Source organism: Siniperca chuatsi, linkage group LG9 (assembly GCF_020085105.1).
Source record: "Siniperca chuatsi isolate FFG_IHB_CAS linkage group LG9, ASM2008510v1, whole genome shotgun sequence".
Classification (NCBI taxonomy): domain Eukaryota; kingdom Metazoa; phylum Chordata; class Actinopteri; order Centrarchiformes; family Sinipercidae; genus Siniperca; species Siniperca chuatsi.
The window spans coordinates 9,116,418-9,130,824 of NC_058050.1; the positions used below are offsets into that span (position 1 = coordinate 9,116,418).

Here is a 14,407-nt window from a genome sequence, read left to right on the forward strand (position 1 = left end):
ACATCTGATATGACCAGCAGCGGGGGCGAGCGACGCAAATGCGAATTTTTAATCCATAAAAGCGCCCTTTAACCTAACTTGGCTGGACTTTGAGTTTGTGTAAGAAATACTACAGGAGTACAGCAATAGATGCAGTAAACGAGTGAGCAGGCGTTGACAGGTTAAATGGACCGCCTTTGCGGTCCAAAGGGTGCGCTTGATATAGGCAACGTTACATCCGGTACAGAGTCGTCTACCTGAACTAGCGTTCAGACTTTCCTCCATTTTCAAGTTTTTTTCCCTTTAAAGAGGAAAGGAAATTAATTTAATTCTAAATTATCCCATTCTGTTTGTTATCAGAACATCTGACTTTTACAACTCTAATGTCTGACCAGAGCCTTGTAAAAACATTGTCAAAGGTGACTGTTTTGGAGTTCCCAGAAATTTTATTTAAAAAAAAAAACTGTATATCTAACCTTTTAGAATAGACATTGAGCAGAAATAACAAATGACAAAGAATGACCTTTCCATTAATCTTATTAGCAAATTTAGGCTCTCTCTCTCTTTTTATCTTGATTATAAATCCATGGCCCAAAGCTACTGCAGAGAATGAGCTCTGTTGTATATTTGTCTGACATCTGAGCATTATGAAGAGAAACAACAGTAAATTATTTCAGCCTAATTCTTTAATTCTGCCATTTCCTTTGGTGGAATTATCCCTGAAAACACAGACACGGATTGAATGTACTCCTAAATTAAAGACTCCAATTTTAATTGTCTTTACATTGTCTGTGTATTCTGAACCCCCAAATTGATTGATATGTGCTTGTTCAAACAATGTAATTTCCTTTAACAGTACTCATGAGTGTTTTCTTGGAGAAATTTCAAACGCTGTTTTGAATTTTCCCCAAAAACTCACCAGTATACAGGATAATTGTCCTCACTGCAAACAAATTATTTCATTGCAATATACAGTACATATATGTTCCTTACATATGCTTTCATTGTTCACTTATTACATACATAAACCTAGTTGTGTGCATTTTTGTCATTAAGCGCCATACATTTTAATAGACCGATTACTTAAAGTGTCCATCAGCTCCCACATTCATACTGCATCTTTTCCATACAGATTAATCTGTCTTTAAGACACTTCTTGGTTTAATTTCATGTAGTCAGTTGAAAATAACATTGCTACATAGGAAGTGCAATATCACTTAGTTTAGCTCTGTCAGAGCCAAGTATTGGCATATCAACATGTCACATCACTGTTGTCCTGTTTGCATTGTATTTAACACAGGCTCTCAAGTCTCACAGGCTTTCAGGGACATCAGGCCCACCCAAAGGTCTATATCTGTCCTTCACAGAGCTCACAGTGTTTCCCTTGAAGCCTCATGTGTCTTAGTAGTAATGCACTCTTCCAATAGTCCCTGTTCCCGACCCCAGGATATCAGGCTGGCCATTCCTCCAGATCTCACGTATGATACGTTCTCTCTCCTCCAGTCGCTGTGCCCGTTCCAGCTCCTCAGCTGAAGTAAATACGTTTACACTCAGTGTCCCATCTGATTGGCTGGTATGATTACCAACAGGGATTTCTGTGCTGGGCAAAGGGACAGGTGCCTCTACATCATCGCCATCTTCATCTTCGTCTTCCTCACTCTCCTCGTCCTCTTCACTGATGTCCTTTAAATTTTTTTTCTCAGGTGTGGAGGGGACGATGTTGGTCCTTGTCTTGCAGGATATGCGGATGACCAGCAGGCAGAGTGTCAGCACCAAGCCGAAACACACTCCAAGCACAAAGTAAAGGCCGAAGCTCTCTGGGTTTGCTAAGGAAAGGACAAAAATGAACAACATCAGATAGAGTAAAATGTTATTACTTGTTTTTTGGATAGAGATCACTAACAAAAGGTGGATGTAGGTATTGTGCGGGGCTGCGGTGTGACTTACCTTTGATGTGTGCATATGCAGCTATGCTGTTGCTCAGGAGGTCCATTTCCTTTTTCTTCACATCCATGGTGATCTTGACTTTGCTTTCTGTACACCTGAAAAACAACAAACATATGATGCACCATATTCAATTCATTTCAATTTTATTTATATAGCACCTAGCACTTTTCCTATAGAGCAGGTCTAGACCGTACTCTTTATAATATTAATATGGTGTATAATGCAACTAGACACCATATTAATGCTCTTACAGGTGCTAAAAGTCTCTGAAATATTTCCCAAGCAGCCTTCCTCCAGTGTCACATTCTGTGCAGTGCCTGGAAGTCAAACCCACTGACCACGGAACTTCTTCATATGCCTTCGGGTGGGTGGGATGAGGCCTCCAAGTGTCAAACAAAAGCTCCTCTGTGTTCTCCTAAAGTACTGGCTTCATCTGGGATCATCATAACGCATTTGGCACATGACACTGCCTCTGCCATTCCCTCTGAACCATGACAGCCCTTTTTAAAATAGGTCAAGAGTCAATTTTCCAAGTAGCCACAAAGGACTCCTTCCTGCCTAATGGGACTCCCAGATCAATTTGTGAAACTCAGAGGAAAAGAATAGTGTGTTGTTAACTTATTTGTATTGTTTGCACATTGTGTCCCTGACATTTAAGCTGTCTGTCCTCCTGGCATCCTGTCAGTCTGAGGAGCTCTATTGTGTTTTTAACCATTCCTGTGTGCAGTCGTGACTCTTACACTCCCAAGGAAGTCTTTCTTAAAGTAGAGCCGTGCACCAGATGACATACAATAACACTTCATGTTCATTCTCCTTTGCAGTCTGGTATTTGTTTTCAGCAATTATCTATATCCTCTATGCCCTCTGTGTTACCTTCATGTTTACCTCCTCACTCAGTAGCTTTTGTCTTCAGGTGAAACAAGCCTGTTTCTCATCTGAAAAAAAACATTTATTGGATTTGCCTGCATGGAACACCGAACCAGGGTCATGTTGTGCTTCTGGGTCTTTCTGCATTTCCTCCGTTAACCATACCCAGCTCCCCTCCTCCTCCATCCTGCTGCCCTTTCCTGCTGACTCTGGCTTTTCTCCTCCACTTTGTGAACAATTTCCACCTCCCTGGCTTGATGACATCATAGTGTTGACACATAAGAGTGTTGATAGCAACAGAGGAGAGACCAGTTCAAAATAAAAGGAGGAGCCTTTAAGCCTTCCAACTAATGTTAGCGCCATTCCCCTTTAACATGTGCTTTGTGTTGTGGTTGGCTGTGGAAAAAACATTCTGTTCATGTGAAATGATGACGAACTTTGAAGCCGCCCCACTCTAACCTGTGTACACTGCTCTCTAAGTCGAACCACATGCCACTGTGCCTACACATGGATCATATGGATGTCCTCAAATTGCACAAACCACATGTTTGTGTTTGCATTTACCTCTAAATTGCACTCACTGATAACCTCAGTACCTGATGTGAATACCTCAATGATTTATGCAGCATTTGTGCTTATTTGTTGATGCAGCTTTCAGTAAAATTCAAGCATAAAACCACACATGTGTAAACCATATGTAATGTGGCCCACTAATAGACTTTAAAACACAGCAAACATTTTCCTGTAAAAGCAGAAGTACACATAAAGTGGAGTACAGATAAAGTATAAAACTTACCACAAAATTAAACTTTGGAGCACGTCCTCAGTCCCAGCTCATAGTGTAATGAGAATGGATGCAAAATGATCACGCTTCTCTCTTCTCTCCCTTGCTGTTGGATCAGGGGCTGTGATCTTTGGTCCTCAGGCTAAACAGACAAGAGCAAACACACACACACAGATGTCAAGCTACATTAGATCCAAAGTCACTGAGGCGTCTGCAATGCAAACAACGACAGGCCTATTGCAGGATACACAGTCCAGCAAGAGAATAGAGGCAGGCTTTTCAGTTTTCAGTGGTCCAACTGTGCTGTCTTGTGCCCACACAGGGTAAAATGCACAGAGACTGCAAAAACACAGGAATGTCCAGGCTATATATTGCAGTTTGAAAAGCAAATGATATCTTAAAAGTCAAACTGAAGTTCAAATTTATTTTTGCTGACTTTGACAGACTGTATCCTCAAAAAGCTGTAAAGCTGGCTTAGAAGCTGTTTCAACATGTCCAAATACAGTAGCTGCACGTATCATTATAGTTAATATTCTCTCATACAAAATGTGAGGAGAATTCAAATTTCTGTTTGCCTGTAAAACAATACAACCTTTTCAGGAGGAAGGCAGGATATGGGGATGAAAACATTCAAACACATAGTTTAATGTGACAAAATATGGAGTTTCCCTGCAACACCAAAGTCCCTTCATGTCTCTAGCAACTCAGACCACAACAATATTTCTAAAATCCTACAACAAGAGCCCTAGAATCACTTTCATTTACCCTGCTGGGGATAAGTGCTTTACATGCAAAGTAGGGGATCGAGGGCTATGAGAAATGCTGAGCTGTGAAGTTTTCTAACTTGTAGACCTGTTTAGGAAAAAGCTCCTCTGCCAGCTATAGTTGGTTTAGCAAAAAGCCTCTGTGCTTTTCATGGCAGATTTTGAGCTTGCTGACTCTTGGCAGATCCTATGTACACTACAGAGCACCCGACTGAGACAGCGCTCGGGGGCTAAGTGACAAAGCAATCACTATGGCAACATGCTTTCCAGGACACCCCCTCGGTCCCCATGGGAGCCAGACGAAGGGCCTTTTGTTTCTACAGTGCACTGTAGGGATGGACCTATACGCGCTGTCTTCCTGTTGAGCTTCCTTCCTTTCTTTTTAATTATGAACAAGTTCATCTTCTCTCTCCTGCAGAGCCTAATCCCTCCCTACTAATGGAATCTAATCATCATTATCCAAGCAGAGCTTAAGAACATGGGCTTTCAATGAGATATTTTGTTTTTGTCTCAAGGGTAATAAAGCGAATGGCTCCAATGACTACAGCCGTTCTTCAAGCCAAGGTCAAAGCTAATGTTAGGACAGTACAGTAACTGGCCTCTTCTCACACTGGAATGCAGCAAATCTGAGCTTCATCAGGACCCAGGCATCTGTTACTGTTGGTTAATGACAACTGGAGACCTGTTTAAAACCTACCTAAACACTAATTATCCTGCCCTGTTGTTTTGTTGTGTTTTTGTTTTACCCCAAGAAGGAAATTATTAACAGACCTCCTCCTCACCAGCTATGTACTAACCCATGACTCAACTTTCAGTCATTTTCTCCAAGTGACCCAATTTGCTTTTCTATTGCAGATGTTACCCTACCCTACAGCCTTGAAAATGAGACCTTCATTATAACAAAAGAGTCATGCGTTAGTGATTTGATGTATCATTTTGTCTCATCATGTTTTACTCAAACATGCATTGCATTATAAAATGCCTGGTAAATATTATGAATGAAAACAACAGTCCTTAAATTATGGCTCCTGACGTAATCAAATATTGACACTAACCATGACAGCTTAATTCAAAAAAGCAATTACAACAGAACAAACCAAACTCCAAATGATTGGCTAGGACCGGGATAGCCATGCACTTTGGCAAAAATCAAATAAACAAACAAACAAAGCTTTGCACTTCTCACACTCTAAACTGCAAACTTTTTGGGGAGTGCTGACTGGTGGGAGCATTCACACCAACTGCTCTGCTATAGAAGTGAGAATATCTCAAGAATCAGGACACCATATGGTGTTATTGTTAGCTAAATTGTAATTTTCCAATGATCTGGCCAAACCTGTGGCACCACGTGTCTTTGTGCCATGTCTGACCTCCTGCGACATTAATGTTTAGTTCTATTTTTTGTCCGTGCTAGCTTATTATTTGCTCTTTCCTGGCCTCATATCCTGAGGTCAAACACTCAGGCATCCCCTTCCTGAGTCCTTTGCACGCTGCTTACTATTAAATAATCACTTAACCCATCCTGATATGGCTGTGTGGGAAACGCATGTCTACATCTCTTTATCTCATGTTAAATCAAAATATAACCCCAGTAACAAATGCTAAAGGTTGCAGCTAGCTAAGCTAATTCCTCCTAAAATCTGTCAGTCAGCAATGAGTTATTTATGTAAGGTCACAGAAGAAAATGTCCTCAGACTGAAGCCAGCATAAACACAGTATGGTGTGGTGTTGTGGCCTGAGAAGAGGTCAAACACTATTTCTGACTGAGCATTGTTTGCTTTGGTTTGGATGGAGGAGCTGAGTGGAAGAAAAACTCCAAACTATCATGTAGTGTGATATTTTTGTTGTCATCCACTTGGCGATAACCACAATGGCCCTTCCTTCCCACAAGGTTTGTCCCTTTCCGCAGGGACAACATCCAGGTCAAAGCCTTCCTCCAGCATCATCACTATTGTCTAAGATAAGTATATTAAGACAGAATGACTGAGCTGTCTACTGTACACTGATGTCAACAGGGTGATTTATCAGCTGCCTCCTAACAGGGGCAGACCTCCAAAGCAAAAGTTTGTCACAGAATAGAAGCACTTTTCCCTAGATACTTCACCAGTAATACTTGTTTCATAAACCATCCAACCACAACACTCCTCTTCCACAATGAAGAAATCAAAGTCATAACCCTTCATTGGAATTTATGCAGGGAGTCATGCCACATTTGATTTATACACAGAAGATGAAAAGGTCATATTTCACAAGGGAGCGAGTCTGTGTTATTTCCTCATTGTAATGACACACACCGAACTGCAGAGGGAAAGAAATATTTTTAATACCTCAAATTTCTGTGCAGCTGCAACAATTCCTGGCGCACTGGTCTATCTGTGGTTCGCATGGGACGAAGCTTCACAGAATGAAAATGGCCAGATTTGAATTGAATCACATTTCATTGTTTTTAAACTCGAGTCCACACACAGGCTGTCTGAGTGAGATCACAGAAGCTGCCATTAGAAGTTACAGCATCTTACATAGTGTCTTTGCTCTTGATTGTGTTCATTAAAATGTTCCTGCTTTGATTCTGCGGCTGCTACTGAAAAAAAATCCAGTCTGAACTTAATGATGCACAGCATCAAACAAACCAGTCTGGGTAATTTATTCACTATTTTCAGCTTGTGGAGCACATTCTGAAATTCTGCGTGTTCCCCTTAAATAAATATACTGAAACAAAGCTTAGTCTTGGCACAGTTATTCTCTCACTCACAAAAAAATCATTTCTGTAGCTGATGAAAGGTTAACAGCAACCTTCAAACTGCCAAAGAATCTGAAACTGTATCACAAAAGTATCTGCTGGATGTCTCTGCAAGCCATTTATCACACACCTGTAATCAAGCCAGAAAATGGTCTCCAAGTACTGAAACATAATGGAACTCCAAGCTCTCCCCAAAACAGCAGAGGTGCAGGCAATTACTTTCTACCCGGTAAACAGAAACATTGTCCAAACCAAGATCGCTGTTCACAGTGTCTGTGAAAGCATTCATGAAAGTCCACAGGATGAAGGTAATTTTTTGTGGAAGCCGCAGCTTTCTTCATACCAAGAAGGTTGCAAAGGACATTTCTGGAGAAAGTATGAGTGCATTTCTTCCCAGTTCCTCTTGACATGAAGATCTTGGGTTTCCAGCTGTGCGAACTGTTAATGCTGCTTCCCCCTTGTCCTTGACAGGCCTGGTTACCATCAGGACAGAGATGTGGAGCACCATGTGAGGATGACCTTGAACAGACCTGGGTCAGAGAGTATTTGCAAATGCTTTTATTGTTTGTTTTATTCTGTTTATCTGCTGGATCAATGAGACACAGTATGCCACTGAGAATATGATGAACTAAAACATTTTGAAACAACCACAAATGGGTCTGATGGCGCCTCGGACACCATGTAAAAAGACCCAAGTTAGAGTGACTACACTCTATGAGAAGCTGAATATCTACAAGCTAGAGGGAGATTGTTCCTGGAAAGTTAAACAGAAAATAAAATATTGTACTAATAATTAACACACAGGTAGCACTTTTCCTGGTGTGTCTTGAATATCAGCTGTGCCACTGTAATATTCGTTTGGGGCGTCTTGGTGGCTTTGTTGTTAAGGCGCATACCATACTCACTGTGATGCCCAGGTTTGATTCTGGCCAATTTTGTTTGCATTCTCCCCTCTATTCATGTCATGGAACTCTGGGACTTCTGCTAATGAAGACACATATCATCGTCAGCTGCTGTTTCCAAGGTGAACAATGAACTGTCAGCCTCAACTGTATAACAAGGACACACTGTCCTAGAGATATTTAGAATCATGAAAACTTTCATGAAAACTGAGCAAACTACATCTGCTGATGAAGATTGTGTGATACGGTTGAAAGCTCCACAACAATTGAGTGGCTGGACCTTGAGAAGATTGTTTTTCGTCAACATCTGAAAGAAGCTTTTCATCACTTTCAGACTGCTCAAAAGGCACTTTGGAGACAGCATATATTGGCCTTTAGTTTAGGAGGCAAAATTATCTTGATGTGAAAAACCCACCCATTTTACACTGTCTGTAGGTAAAAACATACATACACATTTTAAATCATATTTGACCCTAGTCTGAACTACATTGTGCTGCCAGCTGCAGAGACAAACAGCTCCAGTGAAGTTAGAACTTGCCCAACTTTTATTAAGTTTTCTCTTGAGTGGGTCTTAACTGGAAATAAATTTAGATCTAAACCTTTGTTGTTTGTGCAGCATTCAAACCTTGACATTTTTGTTCCATTAGACGATTCGATCTTATCCAAACTTCTTGGATATGGTTTAATGTTTGATATAGAGCTGAAAGAAAGCTTTGTTTTTTCATGTGTTGATGTATTTGGCTTTGGGCATGTATTTTATTTGACATAGACTCAATGAAGAACAGCTTTGCTTTCAAGGACAAAAACTTTTCCAGGAGTAAACACAGAATCAAACCAGTCAGGCATTGTTGGCCAGTTATTATTTGAATTTAGACACTGCACTTTTCAACAAGGTCAGTGTTGTAAATTCAACATGACTCAGTATGCCAACGTGACACCAGCTTGGCTCAGAGTAACTGCAACCCTTGCCCCAATGAATCTCTGTGTATCCTCATGTCATAAAGAGTGAACAGCAGTGCACTGCTTGTTCTGCGAAGAGCATATTTTGTGGGCTATGGCAGGTAATGGGAGGGTAATGGAGATATGGGACTGAGATGGGGGTTAGGGCAAGTGGTTAATAACACCCAGATGTGTTCCTGATGTGAGGCAGAATGCTTTACTATGTAAATCAAGAGGAGATATCCCATGTACCATCTTCGTACTGACGTTATCATGGTCCCAATCAGGCAAATCAAGCAGCGCTCATGGCAGTAGGAAGCCACAGCTGTGTGTGTTTGCTGACAGGGTTTGTTTGTTTGTGCAGTATGTGTCTGCGTGTTGACAGTAACTCGTTGTCTGTGTATGTTCCTGTATGTTGAGATTGATTCATATGAACATTCCTCTATGATTCTCTAAAGCGCAGCGAGCTTTAGATCATCCTAAATTCAGAGCTCCAAAAAACGAGCCATGATCTCACCCTTTTCATTGATCTGGGCCACCATCCAGCAGCACGCCAACACCACATACTGTATCAATTACATGGACCCTGTGGATTACTCTGTGACACAAAACACGTGTTTGCCCTTTATGTAATTGGGTCCGTAGCACTCTATACTGCTCATGAGCATGGTGCGGCTGCATGAGATTTAAGAGGCTCAGAAATGTTGTGACAGGAACTGCGTTTGTGTAGAGAAAGTGAAGGCTGGTGCCTGTTTTCAGCTATTTAAAGGGCCTTTGAGAAACATATATGACTTGTACTGACCTCTATTAGCAACCAATAGTAAATACAAAAACATCAACAATATTGTCATCTGTCATGGTGCCCCTTGAATTACAGTGGCATCATATTTTTTACTATACAGATGAGTAATTATGGCCCGCAGAGCAGATCCAATGGAAATGTCTACTGAAAAGTTCCTTATCACATAGAAAGATGATGTAGAGATAAAATTAATGAAAATGTCATGTGACGGTTGTTAACTTGTAGGGCTGGAAGATTTGAGAGATGTTCCGAAACAAGAGTACCACCTAGCAAAAAAAAAAAAATCTCTGCGCTGTTTTGTCATTGATTCTGATCCTATACGACATTAGATCATCCTATACATTTTTTTTTATGATTGTCTATTTAAAAACACTTCAAGATTGTGACTAATCTTTGCTCAACTCTCTTTTGCTAATATTGCTTTAAACAACAAATGTACCATATACATGGGGATTCTAGTCTGTCGCAATGTGTTTGACCAAATGTCCACATACAATATAAACAAAATTAAAGGCCGCCACTTCTGTGCATGTTCAAGTGCATTTTTGTGTGTGTTTTGGTTTCTGTGTGCCCCTTTTTGTATGTGTGTGTCTAGTTTCAGTGTGTGTGTGTGTGTGTGTGTGTGTGTGTGTGTGTGTGTGTGTGTGTGTGTGTGTGTTTCATGTTCTTATATCCCAGTGGGGACTTTAACCTGAATGTACACTACTTGGACTTGTGTCACTGTAGGGACAAAAACTGAGGTCCCCATGGGTAGAGACTGCTTTTTGAGGGTTAAGACTTGGTTATAGGGTACAGGTTACAATTAGGTTAAGGTTAGGGTTAGGGTAAGGGTTAAGGTTAGGCATTTAGTTGTGATGGTTAAGGTTAGGGTAAGGGGCTAGGGAAAACATTATGTCAATGATTGTCCCCCACGGGGATAGTAAAAAACATGCGTGTGTGTGTAAGTGAGATGGGAGCGTAAGCTTAAGCAAACCCATTGGACTTAGCATGTCAAACATCTTCCCGAGCCTAAACAGGGGAGTGTCTGGACCAGTGAAGCTCCTACTAGAAAGCAATAAGCCCTGAGCCCTGTAAGACATCAGAGGTTGATGGGCGCTTTGCTAAACACAGTTTCTGAGACACATCATTCATCAACTCCCTTTTCTCTATTACTCTAAAATATCCTTTTGGTTACTTGATGGTAGTGAGATGAGTATTGCAGTAGGCAGAACATAAGTTCTTGTTATTTATATCCTCATGTAGATCTATTCATAATGTCACCATTCATATTTGAACAATGAGTTTATTAACAGGACCACATCATGAAAGAGAACCACTGTTAAAGTGCACTGAGGAAACCTTTAGCTATATATAAACTCTCCCATCTGATGACCATAACACTGTATATTTATGAGGGTTTGAAAAAGGCATTAATCAAGCCCAAATGCTGCATCATAGAAGATGGTGCAATGAGCAAATAACTTAGACACTTTATTCTAAAGCAAAAACAAGATATTTTTTTCAGTGAAAAACATTCTCCTTTTTATTATATGTTCATGCCAAGAGTATTATTGAAATCAAAAAATCACCTTAATCAAAAAATATAACGTTGCATTTTCAGTTTGCAGTGCATAGCCCGCATTGGCTGAAAAATAACAGTTAGCAGCATTAATAGTAAACCAGCACCAGTAACAATTAGACGTAAAGAGCCATGTGTTTGAATGAACCACTCTGTTATGAGAAGGAGTCCTTTAAAGAGATGATGATCAGTTGACAGTTGATGATCAGCTGATGATCAGCTGATTTGGGTGACATTAATGGCTTCATTGCCAAAATATGTGCCATGAAATCTATTATCTCAATATTTTAACTTTTCTTACATTAATTCCTCACAGTGTGATGGATATTTGTTCTTTCTTTTAGCTTGCTTACTCATCTCTATTGTGACGATATGACAGTCCTTGGTCAACAGTAGAGTCCAATCAAAGTCATAGGTCAGTTAAGGTCAATGTGATTTAGGTAAAAATGTATTTTCTGTCAAAGCACAGATAGCTGTGCAAGTGAGCCACTGGTGTGCTACAGTGGTTGAGCTAAACTTTAAGTCGAAACATGTTCAGCTAACCTTGAAGAGTTTGGGGAAAATGAGTAAACATGATAGCAGAGCTGTGTCATGAAATCATAACTCATTTTCATTTATTTATTTTGAAGCTTCTCCATTTACTCTGTTTGACATTTCCTGCTACACTAGCCTTCTGCACAATAGCTACAATACAGAACCTGACCAACCAACAGTGAACTCTTGATGCAGAATTTTCTGTGTGTCCAAGTAATACTGGGACATAAGAGACACATTATACTGTATGTACAGAATATACATTGAGACCTAAATCGCTGAACTGACACTATAATTGCAAATTACCTCATTGTTATTAGTGTGGTCTACAACAGTCCAAGATAATAAAATTTTTAATATAATAGTGCTCTCCTTAAGCCATACACTAAATGAGAAACTTTAAAATTAAAGGATGTGAGGGGGAGAACATCCACTGGGACTATTTTGAGATAACAATGCATCTTTTAGTCTCTAGTTTCTGGCTTTAAATATATATTTATTATTCATCATTATTGTGAGAAACAATTACGAATAACAGCACATTTTACCCCTTTTCTTGCAAGGGGTTGTGTTTCTTGTCACTATGTAAAGCTTTCTACGTGGGATTCTTGTCTCTTGACTTGGTACCCTGGTAGTTTGGACAAGCAGTTCAAATCAGAGTCTGACCTCTGACCTCTGGTTAAATAGAGTAAGTTAACAACCATCCTCAGGACATATAAGACAGGCAGACAGATAAGTGAGTCAGTGGGGTTTTGGAAAGAGGAAAATCTGCTGGCATGAATAGCTTGGAGAGGTCATACAGAAGTCAACGCTTCCTAGTAAGCCTTGAAAGGGTTACTTAACTAAGCATTCACACTCCTATGGAAGGTTATCTGACTGACTTGAGGAGGCACAGCTAAAGTGCTGCCAGCCCACTCAGATAGTGTATATTAAAAGGAGACCCCTGAGAGCGACCCAACTCTATCCAGCTTCCACCCATCACATCTCTCCTCCCTCACCTCACTTTCTCCCTGATAATAGGTGCTCACCACAAGTGTCCAGTGGAGATACAGAGCTATGGGAGTTGAAGCATATGGTTAACTGCTGTTCTGCATGAATGTTTCTATGAGCTCATGTAAAAAAAAAAGTGGAACAGCTGAAAAGAAATAGAGCCATATGCACCACTTTTAATGCCTAATTTCAAGATCTTGTGACATCTCTCACCTCAGTTGTCTCTGATGATATCTGGCCTGCTCTATCTGGCCTCACAAACAATACAAAAAGTGACAGGATGTTTGCTTTGATTGTAGCAAGGTGACAACTAGTTAATCACCACAAGGTTGGCCAATAATGTGCAGCTGCACAGGAAAGCTTGCCTGTCCTGTCTCAACCATAAGTGCTACATCAGCTCCTCTTTGGCAGCGGTTCATCAAATACATACTGAAAACACACATTTAGCAGGACTTCTCTATGATGCGCTGACACTGCTTGAATGGATATGGATATTTAGCTTAGTCCAGGACTGATAATGACAAAAACATAGCGGTATACTGTAATAAGATATTACGTTATTACTGTAAAGATAAGTCAACTTCATGCATAAAAGGGCCTTATTGAGGTGTTTACTCTGTTTCCAAAACTCATTCACTTCTCTGTCCTATTTAACCACACTTTACTAAAATATAAACAATCACACAAAGAACTCATATTTCATGTGAATTAAAAACTTACTAGAGCTGCTGTGATGGAAACCAGATATCAAACTTCATAGCACATGGAAGTTTTATCAAACACACGCACCTCTAAACAAGCCTGCCAAACTAATGTTCAAAAGATGCAGAGCATTAAAACTGTAGACACTGTAGTACAGAAAAGGTTCATCCAATGTAAAAGTACAGTGACAGAAAAGCTGTGGTTCACTGGGGTTTCTATGGTACTGTACATAAACAGAAATAAACTGTCAAACTCACCGGTCTGTGATGACAAGAAATGTCCCTCTAAAACGTTTCAGGCCACACAGAAAGCTTGAGGCAAACTGAAAATTTCACCCTTCTTTCCCTCCAAATTTAGCAAAAAACACAGCATTACAAGCAGTCCTGACTGTTTCAGTTGATTCCCTGTTGCTGCTGTGGTCAGGTCCTGAAGAGCGTGTGTGTCTGCCAGAGCGTGTGTGTGCAGTCCGGGGAAGAGGTGGTAACTTCCTCTCAAAGTTGGAGACGGAGCGAGTAACAGAGTTTTCTCTCTCCCGGCTCCAATCCACAAGAAGCAGGAAAAGCTGTCACACTATCCCCCTTTTCAGATGGAAAAAAAAGAGGAACAGCCTAAAAAGGGCAAGTTCGGGGAGAGGGGAGGGAGGAAAGCAGTAGAAAGCAGTGCATGTGTGTGTGTGTGTGTGGTGTGGTGTGGGGGCTTGCCCTCTGTTGTTAAGGAAACAGGGAGAAAGCAACTCCAGGCAAATTAGCAAGTTCTGTTGCAAGTTTTTTCCTTGCACAGTCCAGTGTGACAGGAAAACAACAACAAAGAATCAATAGTGTATGTATAGCTGATGTGTAGCTGTGTATGTTTTTACAACAACAAGTTGCTTTGTAAGTCTTAAAGGAATAGTTAATCAT

At 40.5% G+C, this 14,407-nt stretch overlaps 1 protein-coding gene across 1 annotated transcript; it reads right to left on the reverse strand.

Moving 5' to 3' along the window:
* Positions 1 to 647: 647 nt before the first annotated feature.
* eva1ba (eva-1 homolog Ba (C. elegans)) lies at positions 648 to 14,062 on the reverse strand. The gene is made up of 4 exons (XM_044208460.1): positions 13,766 to 14,062; positions 3,590 to 3,719; positions 1,927 to 2,021; positions 648 to 1,805 (listed from the first exon to the last, which is right to left on the reverse strand). Exons 3-4 carry the CDS (start codon positions 1,991 to 1,993, stop codon positions 1,381 to 1,383), a joined length of 492 nt encoding a protein of 163 aa, XP_044064395.1. The 5' UTR covers positions 1,994 to 2,021; positions 3,590 to 3,719; positions 13,766 to 14,062; the 3' UTR covers positions 648 to 1,380.
* Positions 14,063 to 14,407: the final 345 nt, after the last annotated feature.

Bases quoted from the DNA above. Each gene is read 5' to 3' on its own strand.
- eva1ba (XM_044208460.1), bottom strand. From the start codon at position 1,993: ATGGATGTGAAGAAAAAGGAAATGGACCTCCTGAGCAACAGCATAGCT. The intron at 1,806-1,926 runs GTAAGTCACACC...TCCTTTCCTTAG, and splicing joins TGCATATGCACACATCAAAG to CAAACCCAGAGAGCTTCGGC.